The 21,774-nt window shown below is 41.1% G+C and overlaps 3 protein-coding genes across 13 annotated transcripts; 2 read left to right on the top strand and 1 right to left on the bottom strand.

The window, feature by feature from the left end:
- The first annotated feature begins 535 nt into the window (after positions 1–535).
- fth1b (ferritin, heavy polypeptide 1b) lies at positions 536–3,871 on the top strand. Of its 2 annotated transcripts, none has more exons than XM_077516687.1 (5): positions 536–799; positions 1,304–1,498; positions 1,569–1,715; positions 1,916–2,041; positions 2,998–3,871. In XM_077516687.1, the coding sequence occupies exons 2-5, from the start codon at positions 1,397–1,399 to the stop codon at positions 3,154–3,156; spliced, it is 534 nt and encodes a 177-aa protein (XP_077372813.1). In that variant the 5' UTR covers positions 536–799; positions 1,304–1,396; the 3' UTR covers positions 3,157–3,871. The 2 variants fall into 2 exon arrangements, with proteins under 2 accessions (XP_077372813.1, XP_077372814.1); XM_077516688.1 differs by lacking the exon at positions 536–799 and adding an exon at positions 811–1,195.
- Positions 3,867–14,513, bottom strand: best1 (bestrophin 1). Of its 3 annotated transcripts, none has more exons than XM_077516651.1 (12): positions 13,789–14,513; positions 13,470–13,695; positions 12,621–12,774; positions 12,209–12,477; positions 10,259–10,353; positions 9,909–10,142; positions 9,634–9,788; positions 7,965–8,042; positions 7,614–7,766; positions 7,459–7,539; positions 7,215–7,366; positions 3,867–5,222 (listed from the first exon to the last, which is right to left on the bottom strand). In XM_077516651.1, exons 4-12 carry the CDS (start codon positions 12,358–12,360, stop codon positions 4,175–4,177), a joined length of 2,148 nt encoding a protein of 715 aa, XP_077372777.1. In that variant the 5' UTR covers positions 12,361–12,477; positions 12,621–12,774; positions 13,470–13,695; positions 13,789–14,513; the 3' UTR covers positions 3,867–4,174. The 3 variants fall into 3 exon arrangements, with proteins under 3 accessions (XP_077372777.1, XP_077372776.1, XP_077372775.1); XM_077516650.1 differs by having other exon boundaries at positions 13,515–13,695; XM_077516649.1 differs by having other exon boundaries at positions 12,621–13,695; positions 13,906–14,513.
- On the top strand, positions 12,765–21,242 carry rab3il1 (RAB3A interacting protein (rabin3)-like 1). Of its 8 annotated transcripts, none has more exons than XM_077516672.1 (12): positions 12,765–13,188; positions 13,410–13,669; positions 16,320–16,503; positions 16,576–16,671; positions 16,781–16,858; positions 17,074–17,286; positions 17,547–17,675; positions 17,748–17,860; positions 19,364–19,387; positions 19,701–19,806; positions 19,887–19,953; positions 20,037–21,242. In XM_077516672.1, exons 2-12 carry the CDS (start codon positions 13,491–13,493, stop codon positions 20,129–20,131), a joined length of 1,284 nt encoding a protein of 427 aa, XP_077372798.1. In that variant the 5' UTR covers positions 12,765–13,188; positions 13,410–13,490; the 3' UTR covers positions 20,132–21,242. The 8 variants fall into 8 exon arrangements, with proteins under 8 accessions (XP_077372798.1, XP_077372799.1, XP_077372800.1 ...); XM_077516673.1 differs by having other exon boundaries at positions 12,817–13,188; positions 19,701–19,800; XM_077516674.1 differs by lacking the exon at positions 19,364–19,387 and having other exon boundaries at positions 12,817–13,188.
- Positions 21,243–21,774: the final 532 nt, after the last annotated feature.

Raw genomic sequence — 21,774 nt, 5'->3', positions numbered from 1 at the left:
CACTGTCAATACATTATTTAAAGGTGTGGCATTGAGTGAGGTCGTATTGGTGTTTAATGCACGGTGCAGGCTTTAACGGTGATGAAGTTGGATCATCACTTGTCAATTTTCATTATGGGTTACTTGCATGAACAAACTAGAACTCATAATACAGTTCTGCAATAATATCAAGAGTGTATGCAATAAATTGGGTGTAATATATATGGATTTTTTTAAGTAGTCAATATGGTTAAGAGCCAGTCACTGTACAGACTTGAATGAATACTGTAGATTGTCAAGACATTTGTAGCTGAAGCTTTTTTTTTTTTTTTTTTTTTTTTTTTTTTCCCTGATTGGCTTTCACTTGATTGATGGTTCTGTCAAGTGACATGATGCAGACGAAATTTTAGTATCCGGAGATATGCTTTTATAAGATCATTTTGTCAATATATTCAAATTTGGCGGACTTTTTAGTAGTGAGCAATTGAAGATGGCCGCCGGTGGCGTCACTTCTGCGAAAGCACTACTTTTAGTATGTCATTTCCTGTCAGGTGACGTCATTATCTGGCGTTGCATAAATAAATGTAACTTGTCAACTAAAATCATAATTCGTGGTAGAGAAATAGCTCGTACGTTATTATGGTTATTTTATTTTTAATGACTGAGTTCTACTCTGACGGAAGTCGTAGTGGCGCGTCTTGTTGACATTAACGTTCGTCTCCCTCGACGCCAACCCACTTTATGGCGTTACGGTAATATCAAGCGGCAACGTCTTCCAAAAACTTCTCACAAGGACTGCAGTGGGATATATTTCAACCAGGTATTGCCGAATGCTATTCTGTTATTTATGATCATGTTTATTCGTGTAAATAAATACGCGTGTGTTGTCATACTCACCAAGCTAACGCGCCGATTGCTGCTTCACCGCTAATAATGTTAACTACCGTAACTGAGCTTATAAAACATTTTCGGTTAAATTCGTTGTCAGAATAGGAACTGGTGTTTGATCCGAGAATGGATCAATACATTTCCTGATAGAGATGGTCAAATTATTGGAATTAAGTTTATATGTCATGGTTATAGTGCATTTGACGTTCATTTTGAAATTTCATTCTAAACCTGACTAGGACGTTTTTAGAAAGTGTATATATATTCCTGTGGATTCTTAAAAAAACCCATTGACTTTAGGACTCAAATGACAGTCTGACACCAACAGGTGATGATGAAGGGGGCATTTACATCTGTAGGCGTCAGTGTTGACATGAAGGGCACATCCCTTTTGTTCTTGTGGAACCTACAGCTGATCTGAAGTGTTGTATTTAAGGTGTCTGCAGTGCAGTGTGCATTCTAACCAGCTGGAGCTCAGCCTGACCCATCAGCTCATTTTTCTGTCGTCATTTTGAAGACAAGACCAGAGATGGATTCCCAAATCCGGCAAAACTTTCACCAAGACTGCGAGGCTGCCATTAACAGGCAGATAAATCTTGAACTGTATGCCTCTTATGTTTATCTCTCAATGGTAAGATAATCCCAAATCACTATAACATGTCTTTCTTGGTGGTGAATAATGATTTCCTTCTTATTTTTAGGCATATTATTTTGATAGGGATGATCAAGCTCTGCCGCATTTCGCCAAGTTTTTTAGCGCCCAGTCCAAGGAGGAGAACGAACACGCCGAGAAACTGCTGGCGTTCCAGAACAACAGGGGAGGCAGGATTTTCCTGCAGGATATCAAGGTATCCTTGCCGTCATCACAAAGACAAAAAGTTAACATAAACTAAAGCTTTACTATACTTCTTTCTATACAGCATGTCTTATAGTGTGCTTAAAAACAAGCTAAATACATCTCCATCCCTGACTAGATTGTTATTGCAGCATCAAGGTGAAATAAGAGCCAAAGCCAATACTGTCTTTCTGCTGTATTTCTGCATGAAAGAAACCTGAGCGAGATGAATGGGGGAGCGGCCTGGAGGCTTTAGAGTGCGCCTTGCAGCTGGAGAAAAGTGTGAATCAATCCCTACTGGAATTACAGGAAATGGCAACGCAGCACAGCGATCCTCACGTACGTGTCACACATTCATTTGAAGGAGTTGCACAACAACGGTCACACAATCTTATCTCCCACACAATTGAATTTTGATTGAACAATGACAATCCCAAATTTGGGTAATTGTTTCCTTTCATGCATGTTAAAACTCATTACATTAGCAAAATCAAGTAAAAACACAAGTCAGTTCTATAAATAAATAAATACTGGCAGTGCAGCCAACGGAAACACAAAATTTAGAAAGAATATCCTGTTGGGAATAAATAGGGAGTATGACAAAATGAATTAAAACACTATTTTTTTCCCATCCAATCTTGATAAAAAAAGAAAAAAAAAGTTAAATTTGTATATATTTATACTTAACATTACAAGAGATGTAGAAAATTATAAAATAACACGAGGGGGTTAAAAAACAAAACAAAAAAAAAGGTCGCAAAGTCCAACTCCGACCAGCAGAGGGCAGCGTTCGCTGCTTTTTCGAGCGGTTCCAGAATAGAGGCTCACGTTCTAAAATCGAAGAAGAGCCACACAATCTGTGGAAAAGCGTTGTGATGCCGAACATAATGAACAAACATTGTATTTTTCTTTTTACTTAATGAACAAACGTTTTGGTTTTTTTTGGGTTTTTTTTAAGATTGAAAACAAAAACAAACTGAGACAAATCCTTTCATTACCACACTACACAAACGGAAGTGAAGCAGAAAAAGGTTGACTGATTGCCTGTTGCGACCACAACCATGTCAAGTAAATATGCTAACAGCTGTTCCTAAGATCGATCTAAAATTTATCGTGATCACTAATCACGATGATAAAATCGCCCAGCTGCTCGCCAAAAGCCATAACCATTATAGAAAATGGAAAATGAATTTATTATCCTGCCATCTAATGTTAAAGCGTCCTTCCTTGACCTACGTCACAGTTTTAATGTGAACTAAAATAGCTGACTTTACACATCTGTGTTTCTTCCACAGCTGTGTGATTTCATTGAAACACACTATCTGGATGAGCAGGTCAAGTCCATCAAGCAACTGGCTGACTGGATCTCGAACCTGCGGCTCATGGGAGCACCGCAGAACGGCATGGCTGAGTACCTCTTTGATAAACACACCATGGCCAAGGAGGCCGTTTAAGTCACTTACCACCACCACGTGTCCAAATGTCCTCTTGTCGCTTTTCATTTAATGGTTCTTATTCGGAGAGCGCAAGTGCTCATTTGCGCTGAATGGGCTCTCGCGTTTATTTATACTGCTTTTTCTAATATTTTTGGTAGAGATGTTTGATGCCACTTTTTTTCAGACTTATACCAGTATGAATACTCAACTTTTTGTGTAGTCACTGATACCGATGCCAATATCGGCCCAATACCGATTCGTCCATTCTTAAGTTTTTGGCATGTTTCTCAAACGGGTGCAAAAAAGAAAAACAGATCAAATATAAATGGCCATCCTAATCCCATAAATTTGTCCGGTCAATGAGTGAGAGATGATAAATCAGATCCATAAAAAATGTGCAGACAATTGTGTTTGCTTCAGAACAAAGTTTCCAACAAAACCTATTTATACACGATACAATACAGTATACACAAATATATAATTAGCTGAATATTTTTAATATTTATATATTTTGCTAAATTAAAAACAGATTAACTGATCCAACTGTTGAAGAAAATATTAATTTTAAAAATCTTTTTCTCATTGTAGGCTGGCAGGAATTATTTTTTGCTTTTAAAATAAAGTGGGTTAATAATATTTATTGTAAACCTCTTATAGCAGTATGGTCATCTCTGCATTAAGTGTACATATTGTTTGCTTGTATGAAGAAAATAAAGTAACAAAAAAACTTTCACGTTTAATGTTTTTATTGAGAAAAAAAAACAAAGAAACCAAAGCGCTGTTCAAGGTGACGCAAAAGGCTCGGAAGCAACAATCTTAAGGCAAATAAGGTTGTTTCTTTCGTCCTCATCTGTTAACACTGAAATCTTTTAAGGTGCTTTGTGCCTCACAAGTAGGTTAATTGTTCTGTAAGCACTCACCAGGAAGTGATTACTTATAATACGTGTTGTTTATAAGGCCCCATTTGAGCTTCATACTCGTACACCTGAGATAATTCTGTGTGTGGGTTGGCATGTGACATACAAACAACATTTTCTCAGTCCTGCTTCCTGCTCGTAGCTGCTTTGTTCCCGCCGCCATCTACTAGCACACCCAGCAGGTCGCCCTCAGCCAATGAGATTCCAGAATCATTAGGGGAATTTTGCTGATTGGCTTCTTGCTGCGAAGGCGTCGAACTAGAAGCGGTCAACGTATTGAGCCCGCCGTTGCTCGCCTTAACGTTGGCGGCGAAGTTACTAAAGCTGCTAAGATTGGTGGTGTTGAGAAGACTTCCTGTTGCGGCAGCGCCGTTGCCGCTTGTCACGTTAATGCTGCTTGAACTACTGTTGGGATTATTTGGATTTGCTGGTCCGTGACGCGAGGGAGGGGTGAACGAGAACACCCTTTCCCCCCCGCTTCCTGTCGTTCGAGCGCTGGGGGGTCCAGCCTGGCTGTCGGCGGACGGCAAGGCCTCCAGCGTCAGGCACGGAGGCGGAGGCCGCCGAGACAGCAGGCCGTGCCCACGCCTGAGTTTCGAGATGGGACACAGCTCGGGCGGAGGGTCTGGGAATGAGAAGGCCGGGGCGGCGGGCGCGTCGCTTTCCTCGCTCAGCCAGGGAAAAGCCGATGACGGCGGCGGGATGTGGCCGGGGGTGTCGGGAGGTAGAAGCTGCGAGCCGACCGTCGGAGGAGCGAGGGAGCTGCAGCTGCGATCCCATTCGTTCGGAGGCCGCCGCGCAGGTCGAGGTCGGGCCACCGCCGGCGGGACGCAGTGGATGGGCGTCTGGGGACAACTGTAGAAGCCGGCTCGCTCGTACAAGGGCAGGCCGGGGAAGGCGTAATCCTGATCCCGCTCTGCGTTTAAGGGCTGGCGGGCTTGGTTTGCGACCGATGGAGCTTCTGGGTGTAAGTAAAGGGGGAAGCGACTCAGTGGGGCTCCGGGACGGCGGCGCAGCAGAGAGACCCGAGAGGAGCGAGGGAAGCTGGGGGACTGGACACCCAGGAAGCGACCCAGGCCTCCCAGCAGCGGGGTGGAGTAGTTGGCTTCCTCATTTTCTTTTATCTGCTCCAAGTTGGACTGAAACTCCATCTCCTCTTTAGGAACACTGGAGAGGACAAAAATCAGCACTCTAAAAAACAGTTGGGTCAAAAAAAGGAAAGGGCCAATATTTTGGGTTCTGTATTTAAGCCAAAATGTTGGGTCAAATAAATAACCGGAAAAAAAGAACCCAATTTGGGGGGTTGGTCGACCCAACTTTTTGCGTCATCCATCCATCCATTTTCTGAACCGCTTTGTCCTCACAAAGGTCGCGGGGGGTGCAGGAGCCTATCCCAGCTGGCTATGGGCAGTAGGCGGGTTATACCCTGAACTGGTTGCCAGCCAATCGCAGGGCACACAGAGACAAAGAATCACCCACACACACACACAAACACGCCTAGGGACAATTTGGAGCGCCCAATTAAACTGCCATTCATGTCTTTGGAATGTGGGAGGAAACTGGAGTACCCGGAGAAGACCCACGCATGCACGTGGAGAATATGCAAACGGCACCCAGAAAGGCCGGAGCCTGGACTCGAACCCGAGTCCCCAGTACTGGGAGGCGGACGTGCTAACCTCTTATTTACCGTGCCGCCTGGGTTATTCATTTAAACCCAAATATTGCATGAAATGAATAACCCACAAAAACATTTATTTGTCAGCAGTTGGGTAAAAAATAACCCAATTTGTGTCATAAATGGAACAATCCACTATTTGGGTCAAATTGACCCAGTTTATGCCGTTTTAAAATACAAGCTCCCAAAAAATTGTCATTTCATACAAAACAACCCACCCCAAAATGGGTCAAATTGATCCAAGTAGTGGATTGTTCCATTTATGACCCAAATTTGGTCATATTGACCCAATTTTTGGTGTTTTAAAATACAATCTCCCCCCAAAAATGCCATTGCATACAAAACAACCCCAAAAAAAGGGTCAAATTGACCCAACTGATTTAGACTTTATTTTGACAACCAAATATGAAAACACATTTTATATATATCTATATTTCGAAACAAAACAACTACATTTTTGGGGGGTCTGTTTTCTGGGTTATTTATGTCACCCAACTTTTTTGTTTAAATGATTAAAACAAGCATTTGGGTTGGTCCCTCCTTAACCCAGAGTGTAGTTTAACAATCAAGATGTGTTCATAACCACTCCTAAGCCATTATATAGTTACGGTGCCTTGAGATTCAGGTTTAATTCCTTTCATGACATTGTCAAAAATTTGCTTTCCCAATTAAAATGAATAGTAATCCAAAAATGTTTATGCTTTTGTTTTTAATAAATATACCACTCCATAATTTTGTACTTTATAACAATCTAAAGTAATAACATGATTAAATAAAATGCTAAGAATTAAACAGTTAGTGCATCAAGATTTAATGCTGCAATCCAATTTATTGTGCTGCTCCTGGTGTGCCTGCTTTGTCTTGCAGTATAATACCAGAGTTCGAACGTCATGTGACCAAACCCAGAAAACAGGTGAGCCAATGTAAGCTCAGCGTACTTTGACGTCAATTTCAGACGACTGTGATGACTCTGGCATTGCTACATAAGATGTCAGCTTCCTTGGGAAGTCCACCAAAAAAATGCTTTTCAATAATACATGTTCTATGCAGCCCTACTCATCTAAAAATAGCACTCTGATTAATGTTGCATTTGTGGAATATTGCTTAAGATGCAAAATCCACCCATTTTTATTCATCTCAGTGGGCGGCCATTTTGTCACTTGCTGTTGACTGAAAATGACATCACAGATGCTCATGGCTCAGGTCAATCATGGCTCAGCTTACGGACGTCACATGACCAAACGCAAAAAAACAGGTGAACCGCGATTGGTCGTTCCCTGAGCCCAGAGGAACTGTAATGTCATTTCCTGTCGACAGCAAGTGGCAAAATGGCCGTTCCATGAGATGGATAAAAACAAGTGGATTTTCCTGCTTAATTTATATTCAACAAACACAATATTATTCAGAATGCCGTGTTTCGAGTCGTAGGGGCACATAGTACACATTATTGCAAAGTAAATGTTTTGACTTTACTTCTGTCATACCTGATATCCAGAGCAGAACCCATGAATGACGGTTTGCAGTGATCAGCGCTGGCGGTAGTGTAGGGTGGGCGAGGCTCAGACTCATTCCAGTACATGTCCTTCTCAACCAGAGGGAGGCTGTCGTACATCTCATCCACGGACAACAAAGATACCTGAAACACAATCAAATACAGCTAGTACTGACTCTGGTCTTACTAAAATCAGTGTTTCCCAACTGTTATTCAGCCAATTTCCCCATCAAAACCTGTAAATTGCGATCAACGAGCCAGTTCGTTTCAAAGTCGTCATCGTCTTCGCCAAAAGGATTGATGAGTTGCTCAGCCACCTGAAAGCAAAACCTGATCAGACGCGAACAAACATCGTCAAACAGACTGGATGATGTCATCTGAAGCGTCAGACCTTCAACCAGCCCACGTAGAAGAAAAACTGCAGCAGCGTGAAGACGGGCAGATAGAAGTCCAGGTCGTGACCAGGGTAGCCTTGAGCCGGATCCAAGAACTGACGACCAATCAGACAAGCCAGGAAGAAGCTGTAGACCGCCACGGTTGCCACCTAAGCATCATACACAGACCTTGTCAGCCGTTGAACCTTTTCGACAGTTGTGTACCTTTCTATGTCATGTTTAAAGATAATATATTTTAACACGGATCAACAAACACTGTAAATGTGAAATCGCTTCAAGGTTCTGAAATTGAGCTAAACTGTTTTGTGCCTGACACGTTATATTGCAGATGTAAAGCGAAATCGAACCTGAGTATACACGAGAGGCAGGCTGATCCAGTCATATCCATACAGCTTCATGCACTTTGCACGTAAACTGTTCAACTCCTATGAAGTGAAAAACAATATGCATGGTTGATGAGTATTTTCTACACTGTTCGTGTACCAGGGGTCAGCAACCTTTACTGTCAAGTGAGGCCAAATAAATAACCAAAAATGTGTCTGGAGCTGCAAAAGATTTGAACATTGTGACAAAGTTAACAGTGTATTAGTGTTAGTCTTATGCATTGACCACAAAACCACAACACAAAAATATGTAGCATCTAATACATAGATTCATTTCTTTCTACCTTTTGGATTTTTTTTTTTTTTGGTAACTTAATAATTTATTTCTCATACATTGTTTGATTTTTCTGCCAAAGACTGACATTTTTGGCAATTTTTTGGACATATTATGGTAATTTTTCTGCCTATCTTTTTTTAACATTTTATGGTTGATTTTTATTATTATCCGCGACCCTTGTGAGGAATAAGCGATCAAGAGGATGGATGGATGGATTTTTATTATATTTTTTACATAATTTCTTCCTTTTTTGGTATATGTTTTCTGAGATTTTTTTGCAATTATGTGGACATTTTATGGTAATCAGGATTTCTTCTTTTGTTTTTGGATGTTTTATAGTCACCTTTTTGACCATTTTCTTTTCTGCCTTTTTTAAAATCAATTTTCAGGTTTTTATTTTTTTTTGGCAATTCCAAAGACATTTCATGGTAATTTTCTGAGTTTCTTCTTCCTTTTTATGAAATTTTTAGGTAATTTTTAATTTTTTTTTAAATGTATTTTTAAATATAATTATTCATATTTATTGAAATAATTCATCCATCCATCCATCCATCTTCTTCCGCTTATCCGGGGTCGGGTCGCGGGGGCAGCAGCTTCAGGAGGGAAACCCAGACTTCCCTCTCCCCAGCCACTTCAACCAGCTCCTCCGGTGGGATCCCAAGGCGTTCCCAGGCCAGCCGAGAGACATAGTCTCTCCAGCGTGTCCTGGGTCGTCCCCGGGGCCTCCCACCGGTGGGACATGCCCGGAACACCTCCCCAGGGAGGCGTCCAGGAGGCATCCGAACCAGATGCCCGAGCCACCTCAGCTGGCTCCTCTCAACGCGGAGGAGCAGCGGCTCGACTCTGAGTCCCTCCCGGATGACCGAGCTTCTCACCCTATCTCTAAGGGAGAGCCCGGACACCCTGCGGAGGAAACTCATTTCGGCCGCTTGTATCCGGAAATAATTGAAATAATTCATTATTTTAAATAATATATGATCAAAAAATAAAAATAAATATAATTTTTTAGGTAATATTAAAAAATATTTTCATCTATTTTTTTGTATGTCTTTAAATATAATTATTCATATTTAATCTAATAATTCATTTCAATAATATTTGATCAAAAAATAAAATAAATACCTAATTTTTTTAGGTAATTTAAAAAAGTATTTTCATCTATTTTTTTGTATGTCTTAATATAATTATTCATATTTAATCTAAATAATGAATTAATTTCAATAATATTTGATGAAAAAAATAAATATGTTTATTTATTTATTTAAGAGATCCACAGGGAGCCACAGGTGAGGGACTAAAGCCGCATGTGGTTCCAGAGCCGCAGGTTGCAGACCCCTGATCTGAACAAACACCTACCGTGAGAAGGGCGGTGAGAGCCACGTCGTTGTTGATGCGACCCTCGGAGCGGGCCCGTAAAGCCAGACTGACAAACCACATGCAGGGAACCCAGAACTTGTTATGAGGGGAGGGCAAGTCCTCCAGGTGCTTCAGTTCCTCTGATGTCATCAAACCTGATGAGCAGACAAAAGATGACAAAACACACTACTGAGCTTGGATCAAACAAAAGAAAAAAAAAATATTTAATCCGATTATATTCTCCACGAAAAGGCCAAAATCTCATCAAGACGTACCTGCCTGGACCAGGTGCTCCATGGTGGGGAACCTCTTGTAGACGGCCGTGCTGACTGAACGGTAGATGAGCACGCCGGAGAGGTTGGCGTAGCGCATCAGAGTGCGCCGGGTCAACCTGGCGGCCTCGTCTGCTCCGCGCACGTGACCTCCCACTAATGACGCCAGCCGGTCGGGCCAGGGGACATTTTCAAACTGACCCCACCAGCGGGATACCACCAAGGTTACATAGAAACCTGTAATGAAATGTAGAAGTTGGCAACCGCTTGGGATTGTTTACTTTAAAGATCAGCGTAAACAATCACTAGCTAGCTGGCTAATTCAATCCAAAAGGAAAATGAGTGGGACTCACCGAGAACAAAGGACACTGGGATGAGCTCTGCGTAGCGGTTGCAGTACATGGACAGCTTCTCAAACAGCCTCTTCTGTTCAACATTTAACACAAACCTAGCATGGAAACACATTTAGACATCTTCTCATGGAGTCAAAATCAAAGTTAATAGTTTAAAGGGATACTTGACTCATTGAGACATTTTCAGCTGTAAAAAGTTAATATTTTGTCTACAATTAATGTGGTAACATTATTTTTATGTACAATTAGTACCTTTAAAAAGTAATTTTTCTACTTGCTGTCGACTGATGATGACATCACCCGTGCTGAGGAACTTAGTAACGACCAATCATGGCTCAGTTTACTGACCAAACCCGAAAACTGGTGAGCCATGATTGGCCGTTACCTACTTCCTCAGGTGATGTCATCATTAGTTGACACCAAGATGAAAATTTACTTTTTAAAGGTTTAATACGTGAAAATAATGAAATTATCAAATTCATTCTGGACTTTTTACTGCTGAAAATTGTTCATTGAGTTAAGTATTCCTTTAAATATCCAAATCAATCTTTAAGATGTGAAAATACACAAACGCTGGAGTCACCGATGTAGTGAGCGCAGGCACAAAGTAGTCGCCAACAACCACATGAGTTGCATGTGGGCCTGTTCTAAAAATAGCTCACCATGATGGGAGATTAGGAATGTTGTAGAAGTGATCAATTTAAAATGGGAACATTGGCAGAACTGTCTGGTAACAATAATAAATAAATGTTGATTCTTGATATTTGTTTACTAATTATTGTGAGAAATCATTTACTTGATCAGTCTTCACATACTGTAAACGAATATCAGTATTAATAACGTAATTAGGACTTTATTAAAGGTAATTTGAGCATATTTGAAATTAACGAACTGTGTATCGAACTGGTAGTAGGGCTGCACAATTCAAGATCAAGATTTTGAAGCCACAATTAAAGGGATACTTTACTTATTTAACTATTTTTGGCAGTCACACATTAATATTTTGCCTATAATATATTTGATATTTTCATTATTTTTCATGTACAATTAGTACCTTTAAAAACAAATTTTGCAACTTGCTGTTGACTGAAAATGACCTCACAAGGGCTCAGGTAACCAATCACAGCTCAGCTTGTGAATGTCACATGACCAAACTGAGAAAAAAGGTGAGCTGTGATTGGTTACCTGAGTCCTTAGTGATGTCATCTTCAGCAAGTTGCAAAATGTGTTTTTAAAGGTACTTAATTGTACGTGAAAAATAATAAAAATATCAAATTAATTACAGACAAAATATTAACTTTTTATTGCTATAATGGGCTAAATAATTGAAGTATCCCTTTAAATTAGCCTGCAATTTTTACATTTATAATGCAGGCTCTCATGGCTGGACTGGCAAAAATAAATAAATAAATAAAAAATAAACATGTACATGTACTTCTGCCACTGATGTTTATTAATAATGTTACAGTTTGCTATCTATATTCAAAATGTATTAATGGACTGGTCCTTCGAAATTGTGGGCCAGTCTCTAGTGGTAAAAGGTAGGAAAATAATAATGAAAAAAAAACACTGCATCGGCTCTGAAAGAGGCCGGCCCACTGGGCAACTGCCCTGTATGCCAGTTGGCCAGTCCAGCCCTGTGCATGACTAATGAAGCACTTTCTCAACCAATTTAGCATTTATTCTAAAATGATATTCCATTTGTTTTCAAATTTCACGTTACTCTAAAATCTTTGTAGTTTGTTAAAAAGTAGTTCATTAAAAATACAATTTTTTCCCCTCACCTGTTGAATAACTAATCATGAGTACAATGATCAAAAATAATGATGATCTTTTTTTTTTATCAGTGCCCAAGAAGTAGCTGTTAACTTCAAAAAGATTGGTGACCCCTGCACTAATATATAAGAATGATTATGCCAATTCGGAGAAGGAAGGCCTTTTTAGTGGTACCTATAAACGACGCTGAAGAAGTAGTAGAGTAAGGTGAAGATGATGAGCTCCCTGTAGAGGAGCTTATAGATGCTGCCCTTCCAGCGCAGGAGCAGGTGGAAGAAAGTGCCGAGGCCTGCGTCTGCCACCCTGCGGGAGTAGGTCACGGTCATTGCCGCTGCCGCTTCTTCTTAAAGGCCGACTTCCTCGTTCTGCTTTGGCCTAACATGAAGGAAAACTCTTGCGTCGTCAGATCGCTGAATCAGCAATCGGCCTGCTTCGTCTGCGGTCTACCAACAAAAAACACATACAAAGCCATATGGCAAAACATTTGAAATCATCTAATAATAATTCGGTATTGTGTAGCCAAATCTGGTGTGCCATTTCAAGAGGTCAACTTGACAGACTCAAATGCAGCTCGGCTGTTACTCACCGCCGAAAACGTGAATGTTTCACCATGGTTGCAAGTGCGGAGCGGAGGAGGTGCATGGTCGGCCTCCGTGGGGCGAGAATGTTGGGGAAAGTGAAGCGGGACCAGAAAAAGGGAAAGCGGAGCTTCTACACCTCCGGTCACTTGATGTCTTAAGCTGTTTTGAGCAACAAAGCTGCATTGTGAGCTCTCGCAGGCTCCATTAATCTCGACAAATCACACACGGACGCACGACTGGTTGCTTAGATACATATATCACTTTATGAAAGCTATTTAGAGCACTCTCAAAGGGGAAAATCCGTCTTTTACGAGTTTTTGCTTCAATGGAAATTACTATCATGAAAAAGCGGCAGCATGTTGAGCCCTCTAACGGAAGAAATGTGCAACAGCCGGGTTGTTGTGGGCCAGGAGGTGTTAGTGATTATTAACCCTTGCTGTCTAACCACAAAAGAAGTGGCAAGGGCGAAGTGCGGAGAGAGTTCAATCGTCTAAACTCCTTGGTTACGTTACACCGACTTATCTCGTTTGGTTTACATTTGAAGCAACTGGACAGTTGGTTCTGTCTACTTTGGTGAGTGCGACTTACTTGATATTATTAAAACTGCATATGTGCTTCATACTGGAGTGACCTTTAGCACTGAACAGTTACTTTACTCCATTGTTGAACACTTTGAATGCTATTATTGTGTGCTGCTGTGAGGTGTGGTGCCGCTTTTGAAAACATTTAAAGGTCATTTATGTAAGAATTCTATATGAAGCATATTGTAACTTAAGTCCCTTCTCTCTTTTCAGGGGTCAACCAACAAGCTCTGGACTGCTCATTTGTTTCCACAAGAGTAAACAAAATCAAACCAAATTGCTTCTTTGAGTGACATGGATGCTTTCGAGGGAATTCACAGTGTTCGGATTTCCTCCTCTCCACCGCCTGCAACCTCCTCCAGTCGGGCCTACGAAGTTGTGAAGGCAGGGAGGTCAGGAATAGCAGTGTATTCCTCTGCAGTGTTCTTCGGGACGCCATCCGAGGCTCAGGATAAAGGCTGCGTGGTAGGAAGGTACGCCATCCTGAATCCTGATCAACCTGAGGGCAAATAATTGTTCTTCTGTTTTATGCAGGTTGTCCAAGAGCATAGTGGATTTTTGGATGGACAAAAAGATGGTACCACGCACTCACCACTGTATTTGTATTGAAAAAGAAAAGGAGGGACAACTATTCCCCCCTAATAATTTATTTTCGGTTCACTTTAGCAGCTGGTGTGACGTATGTTGTATCGGTCACGTGGACACATACCGGGACTCTGGCGAAGAGCGTGGCAAGAGTGGATGTGCAGTCACGTGACTTGGAAGCCAGGCAGAAAGTAGGCAATAATCGAGTGTTCGTCGCCTCGTTTCACGAATAAACTCAAGGGAGGAGTGCTGGTGAACGCTACGGCTGGGAAAAGTGCAAAATAAGCATCATGCGGTCACTGTGTTTTGCTGCATGCTGCGCCTCTTCTTGGTGACGTCAGCGTCCGCGTTCCTTTGCGTTGTGTGTGCGGCACTGATTTCAAAATCTCCGCTCGTCTCATTTCGACAATTTAACAGCACGGACAGTCGGTGGACGTAGGTGGGGGACAAACTGAACTGGCGACTGGGTCTTCTGGACGCTGATAGGGTAAACGTGTCACTCTTTTTTTTTTTTTGGAGGGGGAAATAATAACAGTTGTAAGACGCCTGGCTAGCTTAAAGTTTGACGACTCGTTACCGCGAGACTGGCTTTAGCTTTAACGTCGTACTATTCAGTTATAGAATATTCAGTTGGCCATAAATAGCCTATTGTTGTTTAGAACTGCTCCTTTCATTAATTGTTTTTCAAGTTTATAACCACGCCACGCTAGTAAAGTTGAGGTACGTTCTGCTTCGTATTTATTACAACCAGATGTTTGAAGTCACGTGAGTTCACTTTGAGCGAGGACCCTGACAGCACTCACACTCTGTACTTACTTTATTCAACTCTTGTAACTAAGTAACACTGGGACACTATAGACTCTCTCTGAAATCTACTTTAGCACAACGTTAAAAATTAAAATTTACTTTTGGTATCTGCAAAATTTCAAAATTGAATTTAAAGGCTTACATGAAAACAGCATCATCAGACAGTGCTTTGTAAACACAATCCAGTTATATACTTTTATTTTTTTTTCTGGCATAGTTATTATGAATCTTTAAAATCAGTGAAAATGCATCAATTTCAGGCCATGTGTTTTAATGGAAAGACAATATAGGCTGAGATTTTAGGTATGACCTTTGTTGAATCTGAGTTTCAAAACTGTACAACCTTTTTTGTCCTATTTTAAAGGCTGTTATCATTGGAAAGCTCACCAAACACAGTAAGAGACAACAAATAATAATGATGAACTCGTCAATTTAAAGTAGCCAAGGGTTCAAGTTTACAAAATAATGGTAATGGTAAAGAGCCAAAGTTGCAAGAAGGCTATTTGGTCATGTGTAGATAAAAACAGCTTGAGATAATGAACGTACACTTTGTAAATTGTTTAAATAAATAGGAAGGGGTAAGTTAAGTGTCATTTGTGGCTTTGTAGAATTCATTAAGTGTAGGAAGTGACAGAAAAATTGGCAAAAGCTACAGAAAAAATGTCTGCGGATTAACAAGTTTACATAACTTTTGGCAGATGCATAGAAAAAAAATATATAAGGACTAGGTAGTACATATATGTTTTTAAAAGTACATAGTAAAAGTAAAAGCCGTCATTAAAAAAAAAAGTAATGTTGAATAACAGTTTGAACTCGGCCACACCACTGAACTAAGAGGACAACAGTAAGAGACAAGCCGTTAGAAAACTACTTATCAGTGAGACGAATGGCTTCAATTTGCTCTGGAACATAAAGCTTGGACTCTGCCGCAGTGGGAAAAGGTCATGCGGTCTGATGAGTTCTGGGTGATGGAACCATTTGGGTTGGAGACTGACGTGATGCAGCCGTTGCGTATAAGCTTGTACATGCTATGGCGTGAGCTTGGTTCAGTTGGCCACATTTAAAAATATTGCTCTATTAAATGGAAGTCAACTGATGACCTGAATGAGGTGGATGCGTAAATGACAATCTAGGGACCCAAGCCTACATTGTTATATAACAAATCAATTCACAAATAGACAAAAATAAATCTGATGGCATGGCATAATTTGAAACAATAGTCTACAAATCTGGGCCAAAACAAAGAGCAGCACATGTGACTTTTTCTTCCTGCTTGGATGTGATAAAAATCACTGAGGCCAACAAAGAAGACAAAAAAAAAAAAAAAAAAAAAAAAGAGGGAAGAAAATGAACCCCGGCTGTCCTCGTGGCATATTTGTAGACTAAAGCAGAGTGCTCATGGTTGTGGCTCGTTGGTCTAGGGGCATGATTCTCGCTTAGGGTGCGAGAAGTCCCGGGTTCAAATCCTGGACGAGCCCATGAACTTATTGTGGCTGCAAACAAAATATTTGCGGAGGCAGCAGTTGCTCGCCTTTAAGGATTTGGACTCTTTTTTTTTTTTTTTTTTTTTTCCTGCGCGTGTGATCTGGTTGTCTGTGTGGTGTGCAACACAAAATGAACTATAAAAAATAAATAAATATTGTACCCAAATGCACTGGAGTACTGTAATGACAGGAAATCTGATCTGGTTGAAAATAAACATGATTGTTTATGTTTACGATCCCGTTATAGGTTGATAGATCTGGATCCTGAACCAGAGCCCAGATTGGAGGGAAGAGGCCAGGTTGGGCCCACAATGGAAATAGACCATGGCGTCCATTCCCGCCTACGCAGCTCCTCGTTGGAAATCCGAGAGAAAGAAATTCGCGAAAAGGGCTCGGAGATCCTCAGCCAAGAGTTAGATGCTGCAAAGAAGGTTCTGTCACACAGTGCAGTGAAAAAAAGTGGAACTGCCACAAGTGAACTCCTTTCTTCTCATCCTTTTCAGGAACTAAAACTGAAAGATAAGGAATGTGAGCGTCTGTCGCAGGTCAGGAATCAGCTGGAACAAGAACTAGAGGAGCTCACCGCCAGTCTATTTGAGGTCAGCATCTCAAAGTTCCTCACTTTCAAACGGATTGCACGCAAGAAATAAATGTGTGTATGAAATTGCCGGCTGACATGAATTGGAATTGTTTCCATACTCCCAACAGGAGGCTCATAAGATGGTGCGGGAAGCGAACGTCAAACAAGCAGGAGCAGAGAAACAACTGAAGGAGGCTCAGGGGAAGGTGTGTGATGAATATCCCTTTCTCAGTCTTGTTTTTGTGAGGTTAAAAAAAAAGAAAAGTAAAAAATATTCGCATTGAGGCATGTTTCTTTTTAGGGAAAAAAAAAAAAGCTAATTTATTCCACTTTTTGCTGAGAAATGGGTATTTTTTGTGGAACCAACCTATGTTCTTCTGAAACAGAAAGCAGTTGAAACAAGTTTTTTATTCCCCCCCAGATCGACGTCCTTCAAGCAGAAGTGACGGCGCTCAAATCCCTGGTGTTGACGTCCACGCCATCCGCTCCGAACCGGCAGCGGCATCCCCAGCTGCAGCTCCCGGTCGGCGCACAAAATCGCAACAAGAGCATGAACAGTGGTTTCCCGTCCCCACCTGGGAAACCGGAACCTCCGTCACTCCCCGTTCAGCCCGTGGCCAAAGAGGACCGTGAGGTAAAGGATGACATCAAGTGGGCAACCTTTTTTCCGTATTGGTCCTTTTTTCCTTCAAGTCTTCGTCATTCTTCAGCTTATTTTCTTTCTTGTAACTTGTCTTTTTTTCCTCTCAGCCTGCTGTTCCTGCTCTCCTCTAATTCTCTGTCAGGTAACTGTCTCTCTGTCGAGCTTAGCCTCTCGGTGACTTTGACCTTCGGACTCACACTAACTCTTTGCTGACAAGATGAGTGAAGTGAGGGACTGTCTCGTCTCCACAGATGGACTCAGTCCTGTACGCCGAGTTCCTCATGTGGAAGGAGCATCCGAGTCTCGATCGCTCGTCCGCCCTCATGAGTCGCATCTACAGAGAAGACATCGCACCGTGTCTTTCTTTTACACGATCCGAGGTCAGAATCTCTTCGCCGCAAACGTTTTCTGATTACGGCGGTCTAATCGGCGCACCCGCTTGCCGTCCACAGCTGTCCCAGCTGGTTCAGAGCGCCGTGGAAAACAACTCTCTGACTATCGAACCCGTGGCCATGTCAGCGCTACCGATGGTTAAAGCCTCGGCTGGAGAGTGTGGACGACCTAAGTGAGTTGCTTTGTGTGTGTAACAACAGCCACACTGTCTTTCCTTTCACTAGTCGCTGCTCAGTTTGGGCCAGCCGATACAATATCTAAAGTGGAACCAATGAGGTCAAAGAGTGCATTATTTTCACTTTAAAGGCGACCTTAAACATTTCTTGACAATAATTATATGCAGAGGTGGGTAGTAACAAGTTACATTTACTTTGTTGCATTTATTGAGTAACTTTTTGAAAGAGTAACTAGTTTCACCACATAATACTTTTTACTTTTACTTGAGTAAGATGTGTAAAGAAGAAAGGCTACTTTTACTCCGCTATATTGGGCGACACTAGAGTCGTTACCCACATTTCATACATATGATTTACCGTATTTTAACGTACTTGTGCACATAAGTCTTCAATTTTCTCAAAAATCTGTAAATGTGCGACTTCAGTCAGTGCTCTGCTTGACAGACCGTGTGGGAGCATTTCTGCGGAGATTGTTTATATATAGGAAACACGCCCCGGTTGAGGACTGGCAGTCATGATCAGAACCCGAAAGAGTCAACTGAAAAATGAGTATTGGTGCTTTCGCTTTAAGAATGTGTCACCTATGGTGGTTAGACTGAGAGGCAGCGCTGAGCGAGTTACGAAATGCCAGAATTTGCACATAATTTGATGTTTTTCTCTGTCTGATGACATTGTTTTAAAAAATAAATCTCACTTTATGTTCAAGCAGTTACTCAGTACTTGAGTATTCTTTTCAGCGAATACTTTTTTTACTTGTACTTGAGTACACTACTTTCTTGAGTACAGTTTTTGGCTACTCTATCCACTGGTTATATGTGACCTCACTAGTCTAAACATAACATTCTGATTAATATTGCATTTGTGAAATATGAGTTATGAAGCAAAATCCAGCTATTTTTTATTTTTATCTATTTCAGTGGGTGGAGGGGGGGGGGGGTGGTATTTTAACACTTGCTGTCAACTGAAGATGACATCACAGTTGCTCGGGCCTCTTGCAGTGACCAATCACAGCTCACCTGTTTTCTGAAGCTGAGCTGTGATTGGTTGTTACCTGAGACCTGAGCAACTGTGATGTCATTTTCACTTGACAGCAAGTGACAAAATGGCTGCCTCCTGATATGGATAATAACTGCTGGATTTTGCTGCATAACTCACTGACGCAATATTAACCAGAATACTGTATTTAGACCAGTGGGGGCTGCATAGAACATATTATTGCCAAGATTTTTTTTTTTTATTTGGTTGACTTGCCCTTTTAAGTTGGAGCATTGTAAATCGAAGTTCCCCGTTAATGTTCATGAACTGTAGAAGAAATGTTCCATTTAACGTTAACATAGTTATGACAATTGTAAAACACATTATTTCCAACTGTATAACTTTAGCATCTGACTTCATGGGTTCCAATTAAATTTGAAATTCAGAAAATCTTTTTAACAGGGGGATTTAATCAGTGGGCACTTTTCCAATCACTGTCTCACTTCCAAATCTTGTGTTTCCAGTTACTTTAGGGCAGCATTGGAGACGTAAGTCCACTCAGAAAGCTTGTCGCTCCTTCACTAATACGCATTTACTGCAGCATGAGATGATGACTCGTGTGCTGGCGGCCAGCTGATATCTCTGCCCAATGTCAATAAATGCACCCGAAGCATGCGTCTGACCTCAATATATTGCTCTTTCAATGACTAACCTAATCTCTGATTGTGCACCTTTGGTTATTTTTGGCCTCATTCTCATCTGAGATGTTTTTTTTAACCTAAAAGTGCACAATTGAAAGACTTGATAGCATGTGTCCATTATTGAAGCTGCAGCTCTTTGAACGTTTCAATTTCCTGGCAGAAAATGTGCACTAAGCGGCGTGTCGCGATTGTGCAGACATCGCATTAAACTCGGCGACAAGGGGAACTACTACTACATTTCGCCCTCCAGCCGAGCACGGGTACGTGTAGGTTTCTTTCACTGCGCTTTGACACCATCTGCTGTTTTTGTTTTTTTTTTCCACATGACCTCGTTTTGCCTTTCCAGATAACGGCTGTGTGCAACTTTTTTACGTATATCCGCTACATCCAGCAAGGCTTGGTGAGGCATGATGGTAAGTTCATTCACAAATGACGTTTTCCTGCTTTAGATTTTTTTAGCCACACTCAAAATGTGATTATTTTTGCTCGTGTCCAGCGGAGCAGATGTTCTGGGAGGTGATGCGTCTCCGAAGGGAAATGAGTGTGGCCAAGTTGGGTTTTTACCTCACGGAGCAGAGTGAGAGGACCTGATTGACAAGTGTGATACGAGGAACCAGGACACGTCAGGCTTACAAAGCGCTAAGAAGAGGTCAACCAAGAAAACAGTTCAATAAGACAATGAAAGGCAATGTAGATTTTAATACGCGTATGATGTTTTTATGTCTTGTTTTTAATCTTGTGCATGAAGTCCCCACAATTTTGATAGTCCATACAAATGAATTATAGTTCAGGCATTTGTACCTGAAGACTTAAATAAATATACAGCAGAATGTTACCATGAAACAATATTAGACACGTGTCAAAATTTTACCTTTTTTGGTTCAATGACCACACCAGCTCATTCATAACTGAGGGTTAAGCACAGTTATGATCGACACACTTTAACTGTGGGAATGCTGAAGCATTCCCACATATGTTACTGTGATTTTTATTCTCCACACTTTTTTGCCGCGTAACAACTAATACTTCCAATTTACATTGTTCAAATTTCAACTAGCTTCAAAAATTCACGCCTCACGGGGTATATATATTGTCTGATTCCACATTACTTACAGTATTTGCACAATTTAACATTTAATATGAACTTTTTCCCCATTCTTTTTCAATAGGACAGATATTGAACTTTTTCTAAGTATCACTTTCCACAACCACTTCCATACATATAACTCATCAGCATTACCAGGTGTCTGATACTGCTCGGTGGCACAGTTGGTAAAGTGCATTATCCAGTAACCAGGAGGTTATAATTTCATAATTTATCTCAATTTAGTTCATAAGTATTCCACATGCATTCAGCTATTAGCATTAAGCTTTCAGCATTCCCACGTAATTTCTCCAGAAATTGCACTTAGTCTAATACAAAAGTGAAGTTTGCACGTCCAAAATCAACATTACTTATTACTATACTGAATGAGCCACACACAACAATGCATAAATGCCGTCCATAACTATGTTATATCACTTGCATTGGCTGTTTTACCTCATAGTATATGTATTGTTATTATTTAACATTCAACTGTATTTTGAAAAATGAAGAATTGCGATAAGTGCAATAACCATTTCTTGGCCTTGTAAGGCTTTGAGGTCTTCAACGTTGGTGTGCTGATAACTTCCAACACTCCATTAAAATCTGACTATGCCACATGTGTCCTATTTGTCATTTCATAAAGCGTGTTTCTTCAGATTGTAACGCCTAGATTAGTTGGAAGTTGAGGTCTGGATTGCGGTCATCACCATTACCTGTTTGCAGCGACATAAACCACTGTTGGGACACACCCACACTTGTTTTACAGGTTTGCATTGAAGCAGGAATTCAACACAGGCGTACTGAATAAACATGAAGGCCACGTTCCATTTGAAGGTGCTTTATGGAAAGAAAATCTTTGGGAGCAGACATTCCTGTAAGCTTGTGGTTTCCGGCTTGAAATACCTTTTGTAAGCTTACTGCTCTGATTCCGTGGCCTCACCTTCCAGTTTGCAGGAGACTTCAATAAATCATTTGTTAATAATTGAGTACAGTGAGAGTGCTTGTGACGTAATGGCACAAAGGACAAAAATGTGTTGTTTCTCACACGCACACGCGTGTGAAGTGAACCTGCACCACATGCACCGAGGGCAAGCATGTTGCCATGTGAATGAATGCATGGTACAGTTGACATGTTGGATAAAATCTG

This window comes from Festucalex cinctus, chromosome 3, assembly GCF_051991245.1.
Source record: "Festucalex cinctus isolate MCC-2025b chromosome 3, RoL_Fcin_1.0, whole genome shotgun sequence".
NCBI lineage: Eukaryota > Metazoa > Chordata > Actinopteri > Syngnathiformes > Syngnathidae > Festucalex > Festucalex cinctus.
This window is presented reverse-complemented; position numbering and strand designations above follow the sequence as displayed.